The 17,112-nt window shown below is 33.1% G+C and overlaps 1 protein-coding gene across 1 annotated transcript in view; it reads right to left on the bottom strand.

Moving 5' to 3' along the window:
• Positions 1-17,112, bottom strand: part of LOC136971716 (voltage-dependent calcium channel subunit alpha-2/delta-1-like) — a 131,815-nt gene that overhangs the window by 24,104 nt on the left and 90,599 nt on the right. The window contains exons 27-30 of the mRNA XM_067266197.1: positions 14,153-14,215; positions 9,284-9,399; positions 5,795-5,881; positions 1,243-1,328 (exon numbers count right to left, since the gene is read on the bottom strand). Of these exons, the coding sequence (XP_067122298.1) occupies positions 1,243-1,328; positions 5,795-5,881; positions 9,284-9,399; positions 14,153-14,215 (352 nt within the window). The remainder of the gene's footprint in view (positions 1-1,242; positions 1,329-5,794; positions 5,882-9,283; positions 9,400-14,152; positions 14,216-17,112) is intronic.

Raw genomic sequence — 17,112 nt, forward strand, 5'->3', positions numbered from 1 at the left:
TGGAGATTTTTGAATCATCCTATACCACACACAAGTTATATACGTGGATGCAACTAGGGGGCAGGTGGGGCATAGTTTGAAAAGTAGCTTTTAAATACATTTAAGTCAAATCTGCGTATTTGTTTTCGATTGTTAGTATCTGAAAATATTTATGATTTTCACGTGATCACCGTGTGGGGAACTTTGCCATTATCCACACTAGATTGGAATCCCATAAAAAGAACTTGTAAATTAATTTCTTAATAAACTCAGGTGCCATACTTGTAAAACATAAGTGTCTTGTTTGTTATAATCTTTACTTCACCTTTGTCTGCAAATTATACACTGCAACCTAGATCTTCACAATAGTTCTAACCAGTATCTTTGCATCCAACTTCACATATTTTAAAGAATTTGGAGTTGTTTATGTTGTTTATATTATTTAACATTACTCTTTAAATTAAATATCTTGTATCTTCATTCAAATAACTCTCTCAGGTATTTTCAGGCAATGAAACCCGCTGTCAAGATATATTCAAATCTTGAGTATCAATAAAGTTTTAAACAGCTACACACACCCAAATATTAATTGACAAAAAGATAATGTATACAAGTGTTTGTCGGAGTTATGAAAAAATATTTTGCGAGTACTTTCTACAGTGTATAACCGTCCTCCTCGGACAGAATCGTTAGTAGAGATTCCAGAGAACAAGATATTTGAATTCAAGAAAAACAATCCAAACATCAAGTATCTCCTGACAATGAGGAACTGTTATTTGAGTTAGCACCAATAAAGCAGCTTTTTATGTTATATTTTTAAAAAGTCTTTTATCTTAATGCTCTAATACTATATTCTTTTAATCAAACCTGACAATGCTCATTGAAACAATTTCACTAAACGAATTTTTAAATCACTTATCAAAAATTTTATGAAGATGAAAAACTGAATTTATTAGCCATTTTAAACTACCAATAATAAAAATAAGTCAAAAACTATCTGAAAGTTAGACTAATTTGATGTTTAAAACATTCTTTTAAACATCAACAGTTTAATTCTACTCTCTAAAATGTCGTGTTTTTTAAGATATTTTGATGATTGTTTATTAATTTACTAAATTCGAATGATAAAAAACTATTTAGGTGTAAATTACTTTATATAAAAATTTTAATGCAAGATAACAATAAAAAGTAAGTTAATAATTGAAAATTTTATTGTACGTATTTAATTTGAAAAATAATATTAAGAAAACAAACTTTACTTACAGAATCTTTACAAAGAGTTTCACTGTTTATGCTGATATTTTTTAGCTTTTTTTGAAGCCAACTAATTTCAACCTGTACTCCAACTACTACATGATATTAGAAAAACAACAATTACTATTATTGAAGTAGGATGTATCATCCAACATTGACTACATAAATATATAAAAAGTAAAACTTTTATTTTCAATCTAAAACAGTAAATAAAATAAAAATAAAAATTTTAATATTAGTAGAGTAATATCGACATTTTAAAATAAATAAGAAAAAAATTTTAGTCAAAACATTAAGTCAAACATAAATAAGTATATATAATCATATTTTGCTTAATATATATTTAAATAAAATAATTAATCTAAATATTTCTAATGTTAAAATCATTTTGTATATACATAAAATATAAGTTCCCAACCTAGTGAGAAAGGCAAAGAAAAATAACAAATAATGGTTATTTTTCAATATAATTGCCCTTGACATCAACACACTTAAGATATTTAAAAAACAATTCAATCCCTTTATAAAAATAATCCAAACAGTTTTGTTTAAAATAGTGCATTACTGTTGTCTGTAGCTCCTCATCGTTGTAAAATGTCTTCCTTGAAGAACTTTAGGAAGAATTAAAGGTCTCATTTGAACAATGAAGGTTTTTTTCTATAAAATTTAAAACAAAGGGTGAATTGTGTGGAAAAGAACAAAGTCAAGGGAAATGTGGTTTGAGACGAATCGTATTTAGTTGGAAAGTTGACCTCTCCTGTGTCCTCTGACAGGTTTTGAATGGTCACCAGGTGACGATGAGAGGCCGATGAGAGGCCAATAAAATGGCAACTTTGGGGGTAAACCTTATAAAAATGTGCAATTCAAGGATGTGGCATTCTTGGATCGTGGTTTATTGCTCCTCCCCCTTTGTGTGTCCATCAACATATGTTGTTGGATCTACATCTTCTTCAGAGTGATGTTCACTCTCCTGGAATCATTCTCCCACTTCAAGAATCATCCTGACTACCAAGACCATCAGTTCAAAGCTGAACAAAGTGCATCTTGGGGACAACAATCTCGATAACATCAAGGGACTAAGAGAAAACAACCTAAAGAACTTTCAATTAGTGTTTGGTGAAAAATTTGTGGCTGTAGTACTAAAAGGTGATTTGTAGTGGACTTCTGTATATGACATACCATGAGATTGCTGACTGGGATGAGCAACCTCATGGTATGTCATATACAGAAGTCCACTATAAATCACCTTTTAGTACTACAGCCACAAAATTTTCACCAAACACTAATAAGATGTTAATTTATTCCCTACAAGAAATTATACTAATTTGTTTAATATATAACTTCAATAACTTTTATATAGCATGAGATTTCCATAGAAATTAAATTAAAACAATCAAAAAAGAGTTTTGTGGTCTATTGACCTATTGACCATTTTGTTTTTATGAGGGACTGAACAGGTCCAAACTCTCACTAAAATTTGCATTAAAATATTTTTTGAAAGCAAAAGAAAGTCTAGAAATATTTTTTGGTACGAAAAACATGATGCAAGCATATAAAAAACAGAAGAATGTCAGTCTTAAGATCAACCATCCCTGGTTGGAATTGAATTAAACTTTGATTTTGACCCATCCCACAATTTAAGTTGAGATCTTGTTACATAGTAACGAGTGATCAATCATTTAGAAAGTGACCAATTGGAATAGGCAATCAAGGACAAAACTTAATAAAAATCCATAAATTCAAGGATGTGACAGTTTCTTCTCTTGAAAATTCTAAGTGTTGGACTAATTGTTGCGTATATGTCTTGTGCCTATCTTCATCTAGGTCTCCCTTCCTTGGATCAACATCTTCCCATCACTGGAAGTTGACCACATCATCCCAGAGCCATTGAGAAACTCTCATTTGCAAGTCAGGGACACTCCTATCTTGGAAAGGAGAGGAAGACCCAGAGGCTGCCACCGACTTTGAACTTCCAACATGGTGGACATCTTATAAACTTCTTTCGTGTCAAATAAATGGTTTGTTGTAACTGTAGAGTCTGTCTCAGTACCAATTGTACCCACGTGCGACCCTCTTGACCCTTCATCAGTCCTGACCATCGTGTCCCTATTGGAAATCTTACATTTTGCCTCAGGGCACCCATATCTGATTTCAGTTCCCTCTGTTGCTTCTATGGCTTAGTCTTCAAGTCACAAACAGGACAGAATACTTAGTTCCAGGCTATTATTTGTCAGTGATGCATCCTGATCCAGCTTTAATACACAGGTGCAAAAATATGAAAGAATTTTTGAGAATGTATAATAAAAGAAAAAAGTTCAGGAGATGTAGCCAAAGGGACTGGAAATTGTATCAAAAGAGAGAGAAAAGAAATAGTAATCTAAATAATCGGTGAAGAGGGCAAAAGTGTGGAAACCAAAACGTTTGGAATAATTAAGAACAAAAAGATGATGCACTGGCTTTTAAATAAAAATATAAAAAAAAGAAGATAAAATTATAAACACTAAAACCTATAAAAATTGCTGGATTATAAGTTTTAGTGGTTTTAATTCAAGTATAACTAGTTTTGAGTGGCAGTAAGATTTAAAAGTCTTATGATTATAAATCAGGTACAGGCTTTTTGTGAACACCAACAGAATTCAAATATCCACTGGCAACATAATTGCATCAAAATGTGTTGAACTCACCATCTTATTGAGCATAATTTTTTTATTAACATATCATGTGTATATATGGCATATTGTAATAATTCTCCATGCTTTTGTTGTCGTCCAATAGATAATCTTTGTAATTATTTCTGACTGGCTCTTGTGTGCTCCATTAAGCCCCGACTCAAACATATTCCTTCCTTTTTCTTTATTTGTTTCTTCATGTGGAAACTGTTAGAATCAACAATCGAAATTATTGTCAAATGTTATACGATGTCGTTATGTACAACGAATTGTATCGCAATGTTTTGTAAATGTTCTTCCATTACGTAATAAAAGGTTGGTGGCGCTGTTGACCCCTCGAGGATGACCTCGTTTCACACTCCCCTTTCCAGCGCTGACCTTCCGTGAGTCAAGACAGTGTAATCTTTGTGTATTCTTTGTTTCTTTGTTATATAACCAGTTATGCGAGTCTGTAAGGTCGCCGACAGGTGGGGATAAGTTAATCCCGTGTCAGGATGAACCTAAGAGACATTTGCATGTGGGTGGGGCGGAGGAGGCAAATGATGACAAGTGTTTTACATAAGGAAACTCGTTTGTTGGATAACATATATGCTTACATCCACAATTGACAGTCCACTTCTCTACAGTCCTTCGGAGTGGCAAGGATTTCCCTTCTGTCGAAGCCCTGGGGCGGATGAGATGAGATCCCTGGACAGCTGCTCACAGAGGTGCTGAGGCGTCCTACGTTGTTGGCGGCGACGCAACACAACACAGATCACGGCTCTTTGCTGGATGCGGAGGAGACTCTCTCCGACCTTAGAGATTCCGATTTTTATAGTTTTTCGCTCGCTATTCCGATTTCCGATTGGCCCCTCATCCCCTTTCCCGTTTTCCGATTGGTCTTTCCTTTGTTTCTAGGCAAAACTCGGGACAACCCGTGTCATGGGAAAGGTCCGATTCAGAGTGTCCATCTAGCACCTTTTTGACCATTGTGTTTGGAGATCGTTGATAGATTTACAAGACTCAAACTCATAATTTAGCTCGTTAATTGCGATTTCTGTCATCTAGGAACTTTTACGATTCAAGCGCAATGGTTTTCTATATATTAAACTGTCCCCCTTCTGAAGTTGTCTTCTTAGATGGACTATTTATGAGCACTCGAGTCAGACTTTCACTTATTTATGAGTCTTTATGTCATAATTCTATCTATGGGCTTTCGTGTCAGAATTCTGCCCTTTCGTTTGACATAAATGGAACGTTTTTAACACGTGTTTTGGCACGTGTTCCAGCACGTGTTCCGACATGTGTTCTGACACTCGTTTACATTTTGTGTCGCGATGTCTAGATCAAGAGTTTTTTCTCTCTCTCTCTCTTTTCTATATAATCTATTGTTATGATTTAAATGCAAGAATTTCGTGATTTACGGACCTCGTCTGCAACCTCACAAGTCTAACTAGTTTTTACTAATCTCTCTGACAAGCAACATCTAGTCTAACAGAAAATGTCATATATAAGGACTTTCTCACAATTTAATAAATTGATTAACATTCATGTTTTGCCAATTTATTATTTAATAGTTAGTTTATAAGAAAGTTTAATTTAATCTCTTGATAACGAGTACCGAGTTCAGCGTTAATACAATATTTCTTATATCACAAGTACTTCTGACGAGTATAAAAGTACTTGCGATATAAGAAATATTGTATTAACGCTGAACTCAGTGCTCGTTATCAAGAGATTATACAATTTTGGCACGAGTTTTTAAATATTTTCCTATCTTTATAAGTTTAATTTACTAAACAGTTATAATTAGCAAAGATAGTTCTAATGTTATATGAAAACTAGGATTGTCATTGCTTTCCCTCACAGAAAATCAACTATCAACTATAAGCATATTATAAATCTTTACATACCTGCAGGTTTCAATATTGTTTTAGATTTAATCACAGTTACACTTCTTCCAATTGTTATTACTGGTTCCAATGTTGAATTAGAAGTTACTGAAAGTATTTTATATAAATATACATAAATAGTTATATATGGGATAAAGAAAGTGAAATTATAAAAACTCCTAAATCAATATTTAAGAATGTATCTTATTGTTTAGAGAATATTCAATCATATCATATCATTCAGAAAAATTATTAGTCTATTTTTACATTAACATTAGATTTTTATTAATTAATAATGATATAGAGGGAGTCTCCAACCCATGGCCTATAGACTAAGCATGGTCCCAAATCCCATTTATCTGGCTTGCATAGCTTCTTTTCATTGACACGTTTTAACAATAACATTTGAACTAGTTCGAAACGCGAAATTCTGAAAAGTCGACTAGAATCAACAGACCTTGCTGCAAATGACTTTTAAAAAAGACTCATTTAAACGAGAGTTTATTAAATTTTTACAAATTTCTACCAGAAGAGAATTTTAAGTCTTAAGAAGTTTGCGCAAGGGATATTTTCTATTTTTGCTTTTAAGTTCTTTTATAAACAAACCTTTTTGAAAATAAAGACATAAAACCAAAATAGCAAACATTACTGCATCCCTATTTAATATTAAGTGCAATAAAATTTATTCTTAATTTTGATAACATTCTTTTTCAAAAGTAATTGCAAATTTCATATTAATTTATGTTTGTTGTTTTTCAGAAAAACATCTTAACCTTTGATATATCATCTCTATATAAAAGCTGAATTATTAATATTGATAAAAATAAAGTATTTGTATACATGTTTTTTCGTTTTTTCTTAAACTTTCCTTTCTTCTCTTCAATATTTCTTTGTTTAACCATTGGACACTTGTGTATAGTTAGGACACTTAACAAAAAGAACGCAATCTAAATAGTAGTAGTGTGTGTTCTGAATTGGATCACGAATCATAAGAAAAGGTAATCAACTGTGAACGGTACAAAAATAAAAGAATATTTCTGGTAGCAGAAGTAACTTTTTCCTGTTTGGTAGGACAAAATTTTCAATGTTACACAACCCAAAAAATTGTTTAAAAAAATCAAGTATGAAGTTTATCTTCACCTGATGTTTACTATAGGTCTTTTGGATTTTTCCTTTTTGTTGTCTATATTTGATTTTGTAGAGACAATTTTTCTATCTTATATCTCTTACTTCTGTTACCTTCTAAATTTAATTATATAAGCAATTTTTATCTAATACTTGAGAATTTTCATAGTCACAACTTCCTTGAATCTACTTATCTCTGTAAATATCTTATATTAGTCATGATAACACTCCTGAGTAAAATGTGATGTATTAAAATAAATCAATTTGATTGTTAAAATTTTTAAAATATATATCAGAAAGATGCAATTTTGTGAGGTCCCGGACAGGTCTAAACAGTCATGGAATTCGTGAAAAATGGTTAATTTAGAGAAAATATTTAATTGTTTAAAAAAGACAAGGAAAAAAGGTTGTAGTCCAACACCTTTTGTTTATATCAAACTGTGATGCAGAAACCATAAATCAGAGAAGGAATGACATCCTATGATTGGTGAGAGATCAAATTCAGCTTCAATTTTGACTTCTCTTGCATTCTAGGTAAGAAGTCACACTTAGTAATGAAAAACCAGTCACTTGGGAAGCATGATTGAAGGAGAATGACCAATCAGAATGGATGAAAGAAAGAATGGGGATTGACATAATCTCCGATAACCAAGGACACATGGCACTCAGCAAGTCATCACACTTGGTTAGTTAACATTCCAATTAACCAAGATGCAGTGTGTCAACATGAAAAAAGCAGTTTTCTGTCTACTGTGCCCAACCTGTAACCCGTGCCACTATGGACTCAGACCGATGGAACCTCCCCACCTACTTTATGGGCTTGTCAGCGCTATGCCTGGGGCTCCCACCTTTGGTCGACAATCAAGAAAACAACATCAATGCTCAGGTCGTCCAAATAGAAAAATTTTATTAAAGTTTGCTGGAAACTGCATACGACAACAACAACAACAAAAAAAAAATGCTTTGAATTGAGTTGAAAATTTAAAAAAATGAACTTAGATCAAACTTCTAACTTAAAAAGTAATTTTCGTTTTTTAAATAAAACAATACAAAATATTATTGTAAATTTTTAGAATAAGATTTTAAAAAGCAAAGATGGTCAATACCCCGCTCACTCAATCGGATTCTTATTTTAGTAATGAAAAGTCCTGATACTGAGAATGCCCTTTCGGATTCAATTGATGTAACTGGAATTGTGTTTAACGAATTTAAGATAAGACAGATATGTGTTTTTCACCTGTAGCCTGGAAGATTTCTAGTTTGTTTTCAAAATTGTACTACTTCTTTTGCTCTCTAGTATTCTTGATTTGTCTACCTCGGCTGCTTTAATAGAAACATCAAGCTTATAGCCCAATAATTCGGCACCTTGTTTGTCTTTAATAATCGGGTTTATGAAGAAAAACTTCATACTTGCAGACTTCGTACTCGTTTGTATTCTTTCCCAATTTGCACAACCTAGCGTTATGCAGTTATTGAAGATACTGCGCAAGGTTAAAAAGATAGCACAAGCACAATTATTCCAGATATTACAGGTTCTGACAAGTAAAGAATTTTCAAAGTCCAGCCACAAATAAGCTACGCATTGATTATTGACCATTTGTGACATGCCATAACAAGCAAAAATTTAAAAACTAATAAGTAGATTTAAAATTAATAAATACAAATGTATTCTGACAGTTTATGAGTTAATTATACTTTCTATTTGCAAAATTTCTTTAACTTTAACACAAAATAAGAAAAAAGTGAACTTTTAAGAAATTTGTGAGATTTCCTGAGATGAGAAGAATTTCCCAGGTTAAAAAAACAACCAAGATTTCAGTATCCCGTTCGAGAAATCCTAGTCTTCATCAATGATTAACTGCAGCTTCAGGATTCTTGTTGCATGAAGCTTCAAGAAATTCTTAAGTCCCTTGCTATGGTCAGGGTCGACCTCGCCTCTCCACTGTCTCCTCCAGTCTGAAAACTGTTACCTCTCCCTTTTAGGTCCTTACACATTTTCTCCCCCCCACAGGACAGTTTAGAACATCAATCATCAACCAAGTGACGTATAAATGAGGACAAGAGACGATTCCAGAAATGAGAAAAGACCAAAATTGAGGACAGAAGCTACAAACTAGAATATTCTAAATTAAAATTATGGCATACAGCCACACCTCCAACTTCACTCAGCTCTGCAAGCAGGATTTCTTCATGCAGAGCAGTGTATAATTTAGGATGTGAAACCGAGACAAGAATGTTTTAGTCTTAAATGCTTCTGATTCCCAAAATCTTTCAAATACTCGTTTTTCGGGTTTATATTCTACTTAAGATAAATCTGTTTAGACATAAACAACTCTTACAGTCATGTCTATATGCATTATATTAGAAATTATACTTAAAATTTACCTTCTTGATAAAATGATGATGGTAGGATAACAACAATTCCTTTAGAATGAGTCGTTTTTATTAAAAATAACGACTGGTTTGGATCTTCTACTTCTTTTAAAATATTTAATTTCTCACTACAAATGAAAATTATTAAGTAAATAAATAAATCCTTATTCATTAGTAGGTTACTAATGCAATATATTCAAATAAATATGTTTTCTTTTGACAAAATAAAATAAAATGTAAAGCAAACATATTTTTTGCAAAATACTTATAGAATTTATCATTTTCAATTTAAAATCAATAATAATTGATACTTTGAAATATTAAGAACTATTGTATAGAAAACTTTTTCAAAGTTAAAATAAATTTCATATTCTTACAAATAATCAAAATTACATGATTGGTCTTTACAGTGGAGAAGTTAAATTATTATTTCATTAAATACTTTTAAAGTTAAAAAATCAATCTTCAGAAACAAATACAATTACGCAGTGGCGCCTTGTACTTCAAATTTAATTTTTTTCAGTAGGCCATTCTAAGTCTGTACATTTTATAGAACAACATGAAAGGCTCTGAGTGGGTAGTTGTCTCCAGTTGACATTGTGAGTGACCTGTATGATTATATCTAGTAAATTAATTAGCGTGGAAGTGAAAATCAAATGGAGGTCTGAGTGGCATAATTGGTAATGTATTTATATAGTAGTGAGACGTAAGATTTTAAATAATGAGTTGTGAATAAAATAAAAATCTTTACAAACAAAAATTTTATTCAAATAACATTGAATTCAAAACAAAGTAAACAACACACAACTTGTGATGACAGCTGAGGAGCATACTCCCAACAAACACTCAGGCATAATACAGCAAGTCAACAATTCTTAAACAATGAACTAAATAAACTTAAAACTAATCATTATGACTAATCTTAATTCTAAAAGGTAAGAAGAGGTTGGCTGATAGAGGGAGAAATTTTAAGAGGTAGGAAGTCATAGAGAACAAAAAGGGTATCCAAGTCTTTCTTTGTCTCAAATCCTTCTAAAACAAAAACAGAAACACATGTTCAGAAACTTCTTCCTCTATCTCAAAACCAGAATTGTGATGTCTTCTAATCTCAATGGAACCTCGAAACATCTAATACCCAACATGCCTAAGTCTCCACATGGTGAGATCGAATAAATTCCTTACTGCTCCACATGGTCCATTCAGTTGGTTTGCTTAATCTCTCACACTCGTTACATATATATATATATATATTAATATATCAGGTCAGTCCATAAGTTCATGCGTATTTTTATCTACAAAAAAGCAGCAAAAAATTTTAATTAAATTTTATTTCAATCTATAATGTATTCACCATTATTTTGTACAATTTCTTGCCATCTTGATGGTAGCTTTTTAATTCCGTCTTCGTAAAATGATTTCGGTTTTGAATCAAAATATTCAGAAATAGCCTTTTTTTACATTGTTCTCATCCTCAAAAGTTTTCCCTTTTAAAAAATTCTTCAAACTGCAAAAAAGATGATAATCACTGGGAGCAATATCTGGCAAATATGGTGGATGAGGTAAAATTTCCCAGTTGTAGCTTTCAAGTTTCTGTACAGTTATTTTTGCAGCGTGTGGTCTGGCATTGTTATGCTGCAAGAGAACCTGCTTTCTGTTCACTAACGATGGTCGATTTTTTTTTCAATTTTTCATTTAAACACTCTAATTGCTCACAATACATTTGAGCTGTAATTGTTTGATTAGGTTCTAACAGCTCAAAGTGAATTACACCTGACATATCCCACCAAACAGAAAAAAGAATTTTTTTTTGGATGCAATCCACCTTTTGCAGTCAGTTTTGGCTGCTTGTCGCGATCCATCCATTGTCTTTTTCTCGTCACATTATTATAGAGGATCCATTTTTCGTCTCCAGTAACCAGCCCAGTGGCGTAGCGTAATGGGGGCGGCAGGGGCGGCCCACCCCGGGCGGCACTTTAGGGAGCGGCAAAATTTCACAATAAATACACAATACACCTGTACAATACACTATAATGATGAGTGTTCTTGCGGAAAAGTTCTTTAGAATTACTGTATATTTTAGTCTTTTAAATTGAGATACCTAAATAAGGGGGCGGCGAAATTTTCCTCCGCCCCGGGCGGCTGACACCCACGCTACGCCACTGAACCAGCCTACCAAGAAAAGGTTCTAAAGCAATATGGGATAAAAGAGACGTGCAAATGTTTACACGTTGTTGTCGGTTAGCTATTGACAGTTCATGTGGTATCCATTTTCCTAGCTTTGAAACTTTTCTGATTTGTTGTAGGTGTCTATGAACAGTTTCACGGGATGAATTTAAACGTTCCACAATTTCATCAACTGTTAAAGATGGTTCTGCTTCAACTAGTGCAGAGAGAGCATCATCATCAAAGTCAATGGGTCTTCCAGTACGAGCCTTATCCTCCACACTAAAATCATTGTTTCTAAATCTTTCAAACCACTTCTGTGCAGTCCTTGCACTAATTACAATTTGATTATGTACAGTATTTATTTTTTTGGCTGCATTTGTAGCATTCTCACCACTTAAAAATAAAAAGTATAAAACATGTCTTTTATATTCGTCGGTTACTTCCATTTTAACGAAAATAAACAACTGAAATGTTCACAATTCTGAACAGTATTATATGTATGAGATCCAATTTAACACTTCAGTGTAAAAATTATCACATTAGACTGACATTTTTAACAGCAAAACAAAATTTTTCTCAAGGTCATAAAAATGCGCATGGACTTATGGACTGACCTGATATATATATGTAACATATCACTCAATAAGTCTCTGGTCTGACACATATATGGCCAAACTGTTGGCAGACCCATATGATTTCTGGTTAGTACAAACTTTCAAATGATACGTGTCAAAATTTCATGACATTCTGACAATTAGTTTACAGGTTACAGTGGTTTTAATGACCCCAGTTTTGTAATTTTCAAAACAATGGACTCTGCACCAGGGAAATCAGCTATTATTGACTGGTATGCTGAATTTAAATGCAATCGTACAAACACTGATGATGCTAAATGCTCTGGTCGCCCAAAATCAGCAGTTGTTCTGGAAAACAAAAAAAAAAGTCCACAAAATAGTTTTGAAAGACTGTAAAGTGAAGTTGCGTGAGATAGCCGACACCTTAAAAATATCAGAAGGTAGTGTTTACAATTTTCCACAAAAATTTGAGCATGTGTAAGTTGCTTTTGAAGTGGGTGCTGCGTTTGCTCACACCGGACCAAAAACAACAACACGTCGACGTTTCAGAGTGCTGTTTGAAGCTGTTCAAGCGAGATAAAAAGGATTTCTTGCATTGATATGTGATAATGGATGAGACATGGATCTATTATTACACACCTGAATCAAGAAGATCATCAGCTGAGTGGACAGCAGCCAGTGACAGTCATCCAAAGCAACCAAAAACTCAAAATTCAGCTGGCAAGGTTATGGCATCCATATTTTGGGATGCGCATGGTATTTTGTTCATCGACTATCTTGAGAAAGGTAAAACTATCAATAGCAAATATTACAGGGCACTATTGGGTCAACTGAGTGTAGAAATCAAGAAAAATGGCCTCACATGGAAAAGAAAAAGTGCTGTTCCACCAAGACAATGCCCCGTGTCACAAGTCGATGAAAACGATGGTTAAATTGAATGAATTATGCTTCAAATTGCTTCCTCAACCACCGTACTCTCCAGATCTGGCCCCCAGTGACTACTGGCTTTTTGCAGACATCAAAAAGATGTTCCAGGGAAAGAAATTTGGCTCAAATGAAGAAGTGATTGCCGAAACTGAGGCCTATTTTAAGAGCAAAGACAAATCGTTCTACAAAAAAGGCATCAAAAAATTAAAGGAATGAATATATCACTCTTGAAGGAGAGTATGTTGATGAACAAAGTCGAATTTCTAAAAAAAAATTGTTTTTCTTAGTTAAACCGGAGACTTATTGAGTGATGTGTTATATCAAAGATTCTGCAATATTATAAAAGGGTTCAATCTTTCTGGATTCTGGACCTCACAGTTCTTTGACATCTAAAATCACAATCTTCATTCTACTTAGCAGGACCAGTGTCCTCTCTCTCCAGCTCTCATTGAGAAGTGACTATTCAAGCTTCCTTCTCCCCATTTTTGTCTTCCACAAAACCTGCCAGTGCCAAACTGGTTCTTTCTTGGAAAAAGAGGGCTCAATCTGAGAATTGGAGTGGACCACCATAGACAAAGAGAAAAGATAGCTTTCTCATAATAGAAGGAAAAGGACCAAAAAAGGTAGGGAAAAGAAAATTACTATTAGCACTTACAAAATTATGGCCTATAGTCACATAGTGAGCAACATTGTGAGTTCGAGTTCTATTTGAATCAATATTTTCTTCTAGAATATTTTAAAGTAATTTATTTATTTCGAGTTATTAAATTTAATACAAGATGGCAGCATACAATGGACTGACTGAAGCTTGGGAAAAGCCTACAATCATGACGAGTGGAGAACTGTCCATTAACTGCAACCCTCTGTAAAGAGGATGCCATGTGAATGAATGAATGAACTCAGCATAGCCACATCTCTTTACTCCAAATTACACAATATATGTGTATAATTAGCCAAGTTATAACCTGATAGTTAATATGGCTCTACATTTGATTATTAATATGATTCAGACTTGACTTTCTATATTTACTTTAGTATTATCCTTTGTTGTTAACTGCATTGTTAATTTTTTTATGTGATGACTTGTGATAAAAGAGTACATATTTATATCATAATTATTATTCAGTGAATGCATTTTAATAACTTTAGAATTCTTTATATCATTTTTAAAACATAAGTCAATATATTTATGAAGCAATATAATAAAAAATACCTCAAAGGAAACACTCTAGTAAGACCACTTTCTGTTGTTACAAATGTTGATACTATATTTTTTCTAAAATTAAAATTAAAAATAATTAATTTATAATACAAAAAATTATTACAAAATAAATTATAATATAAAATTTAACAACTTGGATATTATTCATTATAGAAAAATATTGTTAACAATTATTTCAATACACTTTTGCCATCTTCACTTTGGAAGATAGATTGTTTATTTGTTTATTTTGACTATATTAATGTTTTTTGTTTATTTTGTCTATATTAATTTGATCTTTGATGGGGGCGTATATGGCTTGATATAGCCTTGTGTTCTTAACTTTCCTCTCTTTTTTTAAAATTAGTTCTTCCAGGCTTTGTCCATCTAACCTCATCCTTATTGGTTGGTCTGATGTGTTCTTTAAAACAAAAGGGGTAGAACTTGATTGGTCAGAACTAACAGACAAAGAGGATATAGGGATGGAGAAGGATGAGACAGACATCTTTTGAGATTGAGTTTTTAGAGGAGTAACATGTGTGTGTTGGGAAGAACAAAAAGGAATTTCACCTCATCACCCAAGAAAGAAGACCCCAGGTTAATTTGCCAACCATCTCCCCTTTTTTCTAAATTCTTTTGTGAGAATTCAGAAGCAAAATAATTTTATTTTAATAAGAAATTGTTAAAATATAAAATTGATGACAAATTTAACACATTTCTATCAAATTTGTGAGAAGGGAAGTAAAACTTCCTTTGGGAGAGATGTTATCACACATCTCTGACAAACATCTGTCCATTTGCATCAGAAATATCCCGTCAGATGTTACAAATACTATAATCCAATTGGAGAGGATTTTAGAATAAAAGGGGGTTAAAAGGTGAACTCAGGGCAGACACCCAAGTAAAAGAAACTTCCATATATAGCCACATAGGAAGAGCATAGTCCTGCTCCAGCTCCTCATCACCAGACTCCAAACCCACATACGTCTCCATCTCATAGGAATTCGAATCGAATCTCCATCTGCCAAATATTGCCAATTATATAAGAACAATATTAATTCAAGACTGACTGTGCAACAGTGCAATGAAAAGATCAACATTTGTCAACAGAGGTAGTATGTTTTTATTGATGTAAACGCTCTCTCTCACATTTAGATAGGGACTTTAGAAGCTATCGGTGTGTAATCACATATTTGTATGTTTATATTTGTTATTTTCATTAAATCTTATTTTAATTTGTTAAACTGAGCTCATTCTTAATTTTAAATACAGTGATACCTCAGTTTTCATTGATAATCCATTTGAAAACAATCGGTGAAATCCGAAACTGACGAAAACCAAGGCAATTATTTCCATATGAATCAATGTAAATCCAATTAATTTGTTCTAGACACTCCAAAATACATACCAAAAACACATTTTATGGAGAATTATCATAGCGTTAAATACTAAAAGGAATAAGAAAATAATATAAAAGACTAATCTAAAGGAAAGCAATGGAATTGTTTGACTAGATGCACAGGTTAATGTCTTGTCTTGTAGAAGCTACTTAGATATGAGCTTCTAGCCTATATCGCCCTGTGGTAAAGTGTGACGTAATTGTCATGTAACAGTAGTTGTATGCATTTATGATGGTCGTATCGAGAAGAATAATACCTTCTGGGAGGTTCGTTTAAGGGTAACTGGCCCCTACTCAAGCATTACAGACATGGAGAATGTTAGACTATATGTTGTTTGTCAGAGAGATTAGTAAAAACTAGTTAGTCTCACATAACTGTGTAAGGAACTGAGTCCGAACCTTATTTTTTATTTTATTATTATTTCCGTTTTATTATCTTTTTGTTTGGGGTTTATGTTTATTTAGGACGAAGGTTCCCCACCACTCTCTTGTTAGTAATGAAAAATGAAGATAAAACAACTCACGGAGAAATAAGCGCCATAGGAAACATCTTGCGCACTTGCGCTGCCCGGCGGAAGTAACAGTCCGCAGAAAAAAAAATGGAGGGGGGAGTCCCCACAATCACTAGTAGAGAAATACTTGATAAACCGTCTTAAACATCCCAGAAAATTATGATAAATATTTTGTAAACGGTTTATACGCTTTGTCGGAAACTTAAAGCTGCCAGAACAAAGTTAATGTTAGCAACTAAGTATGTAAATAAGAGGAGTAACCCAGCTCAAGTGTGACGTCACCTCGCAGTATAAAACCCGTACGTTAACCGAAGAAGGAGAGGTGATTTCCAAACAGAGGTGATTTCCAAATCGAGGCGACTGCGAGAGCGAGGTTAATTCGAAAGCGAAGTATTTTCTGATAGAAGTCCAGATTGATAATTGGATGATCCAAGGTGCTAAAGAGGAGTTCGATTGACGATTTGACGATATCGAAAGGATTGAGGAAATAGTTTCTTCGTATAGTGAGGTGACGGATAGACGTTTAATTAGTAAGAGATTTTGTTCATAGTTGCTAAGTATTTGATTTGTCGAATTTCAAAGGGGAATTACTATTAAGTTAAGCTAAGAGCTAGTTTATTGTCGGGTTGACTTGTTGATTTTCGTTAATAAATTTTGTTTGGAATTATTGATATTTGTACGTAGTACGTTCTAGTTGCTAATTAAATATATTTGAACTTTTGATTTGACTTGATATTTATCGTTGTTATTACTAATTTTTCGGTGCACGCTTAAAAGCCCAGGCCTGGCAAACTAATCTCGAATCTGTGTAAAGTACCCGTTAGGTTAACGGAAGTTTTACCGACCGTAATTATAGTCAGTTTCCTAAGATACTAAAAAAAAAAAAAATAGTACTTTACAACTGGTTAAATAACAAAGAAACAAAGAATACACAAAGATTACACTGTCTTGATTCATGAAAGTGCTGAAAAGGGGAGTGTGAAACGAGGTCACCATCCCCGAGGAGTCAACAGCTCATCAACCTTTTATTACGTAATGGAAGAACATTTACAAATCATCAT

The sequence above is a fragment of the Centruroides vittatus genome, unplaced genomic scaffold (assembly GCF_030686945.1).
Source record: "Centruroides vittatus isolate TY-2023 unplaced genomic scaffold, ASM3068694v2 contig_1052, whole genome shotgun sequence".
Taxonomy (NCBI): domain Eukaryota; kingdom Metazoa; phylum Arthropoda; class Arachnida; order Scorpiones; family Buthidae; genus Centruroides; species Centruroides vittatus.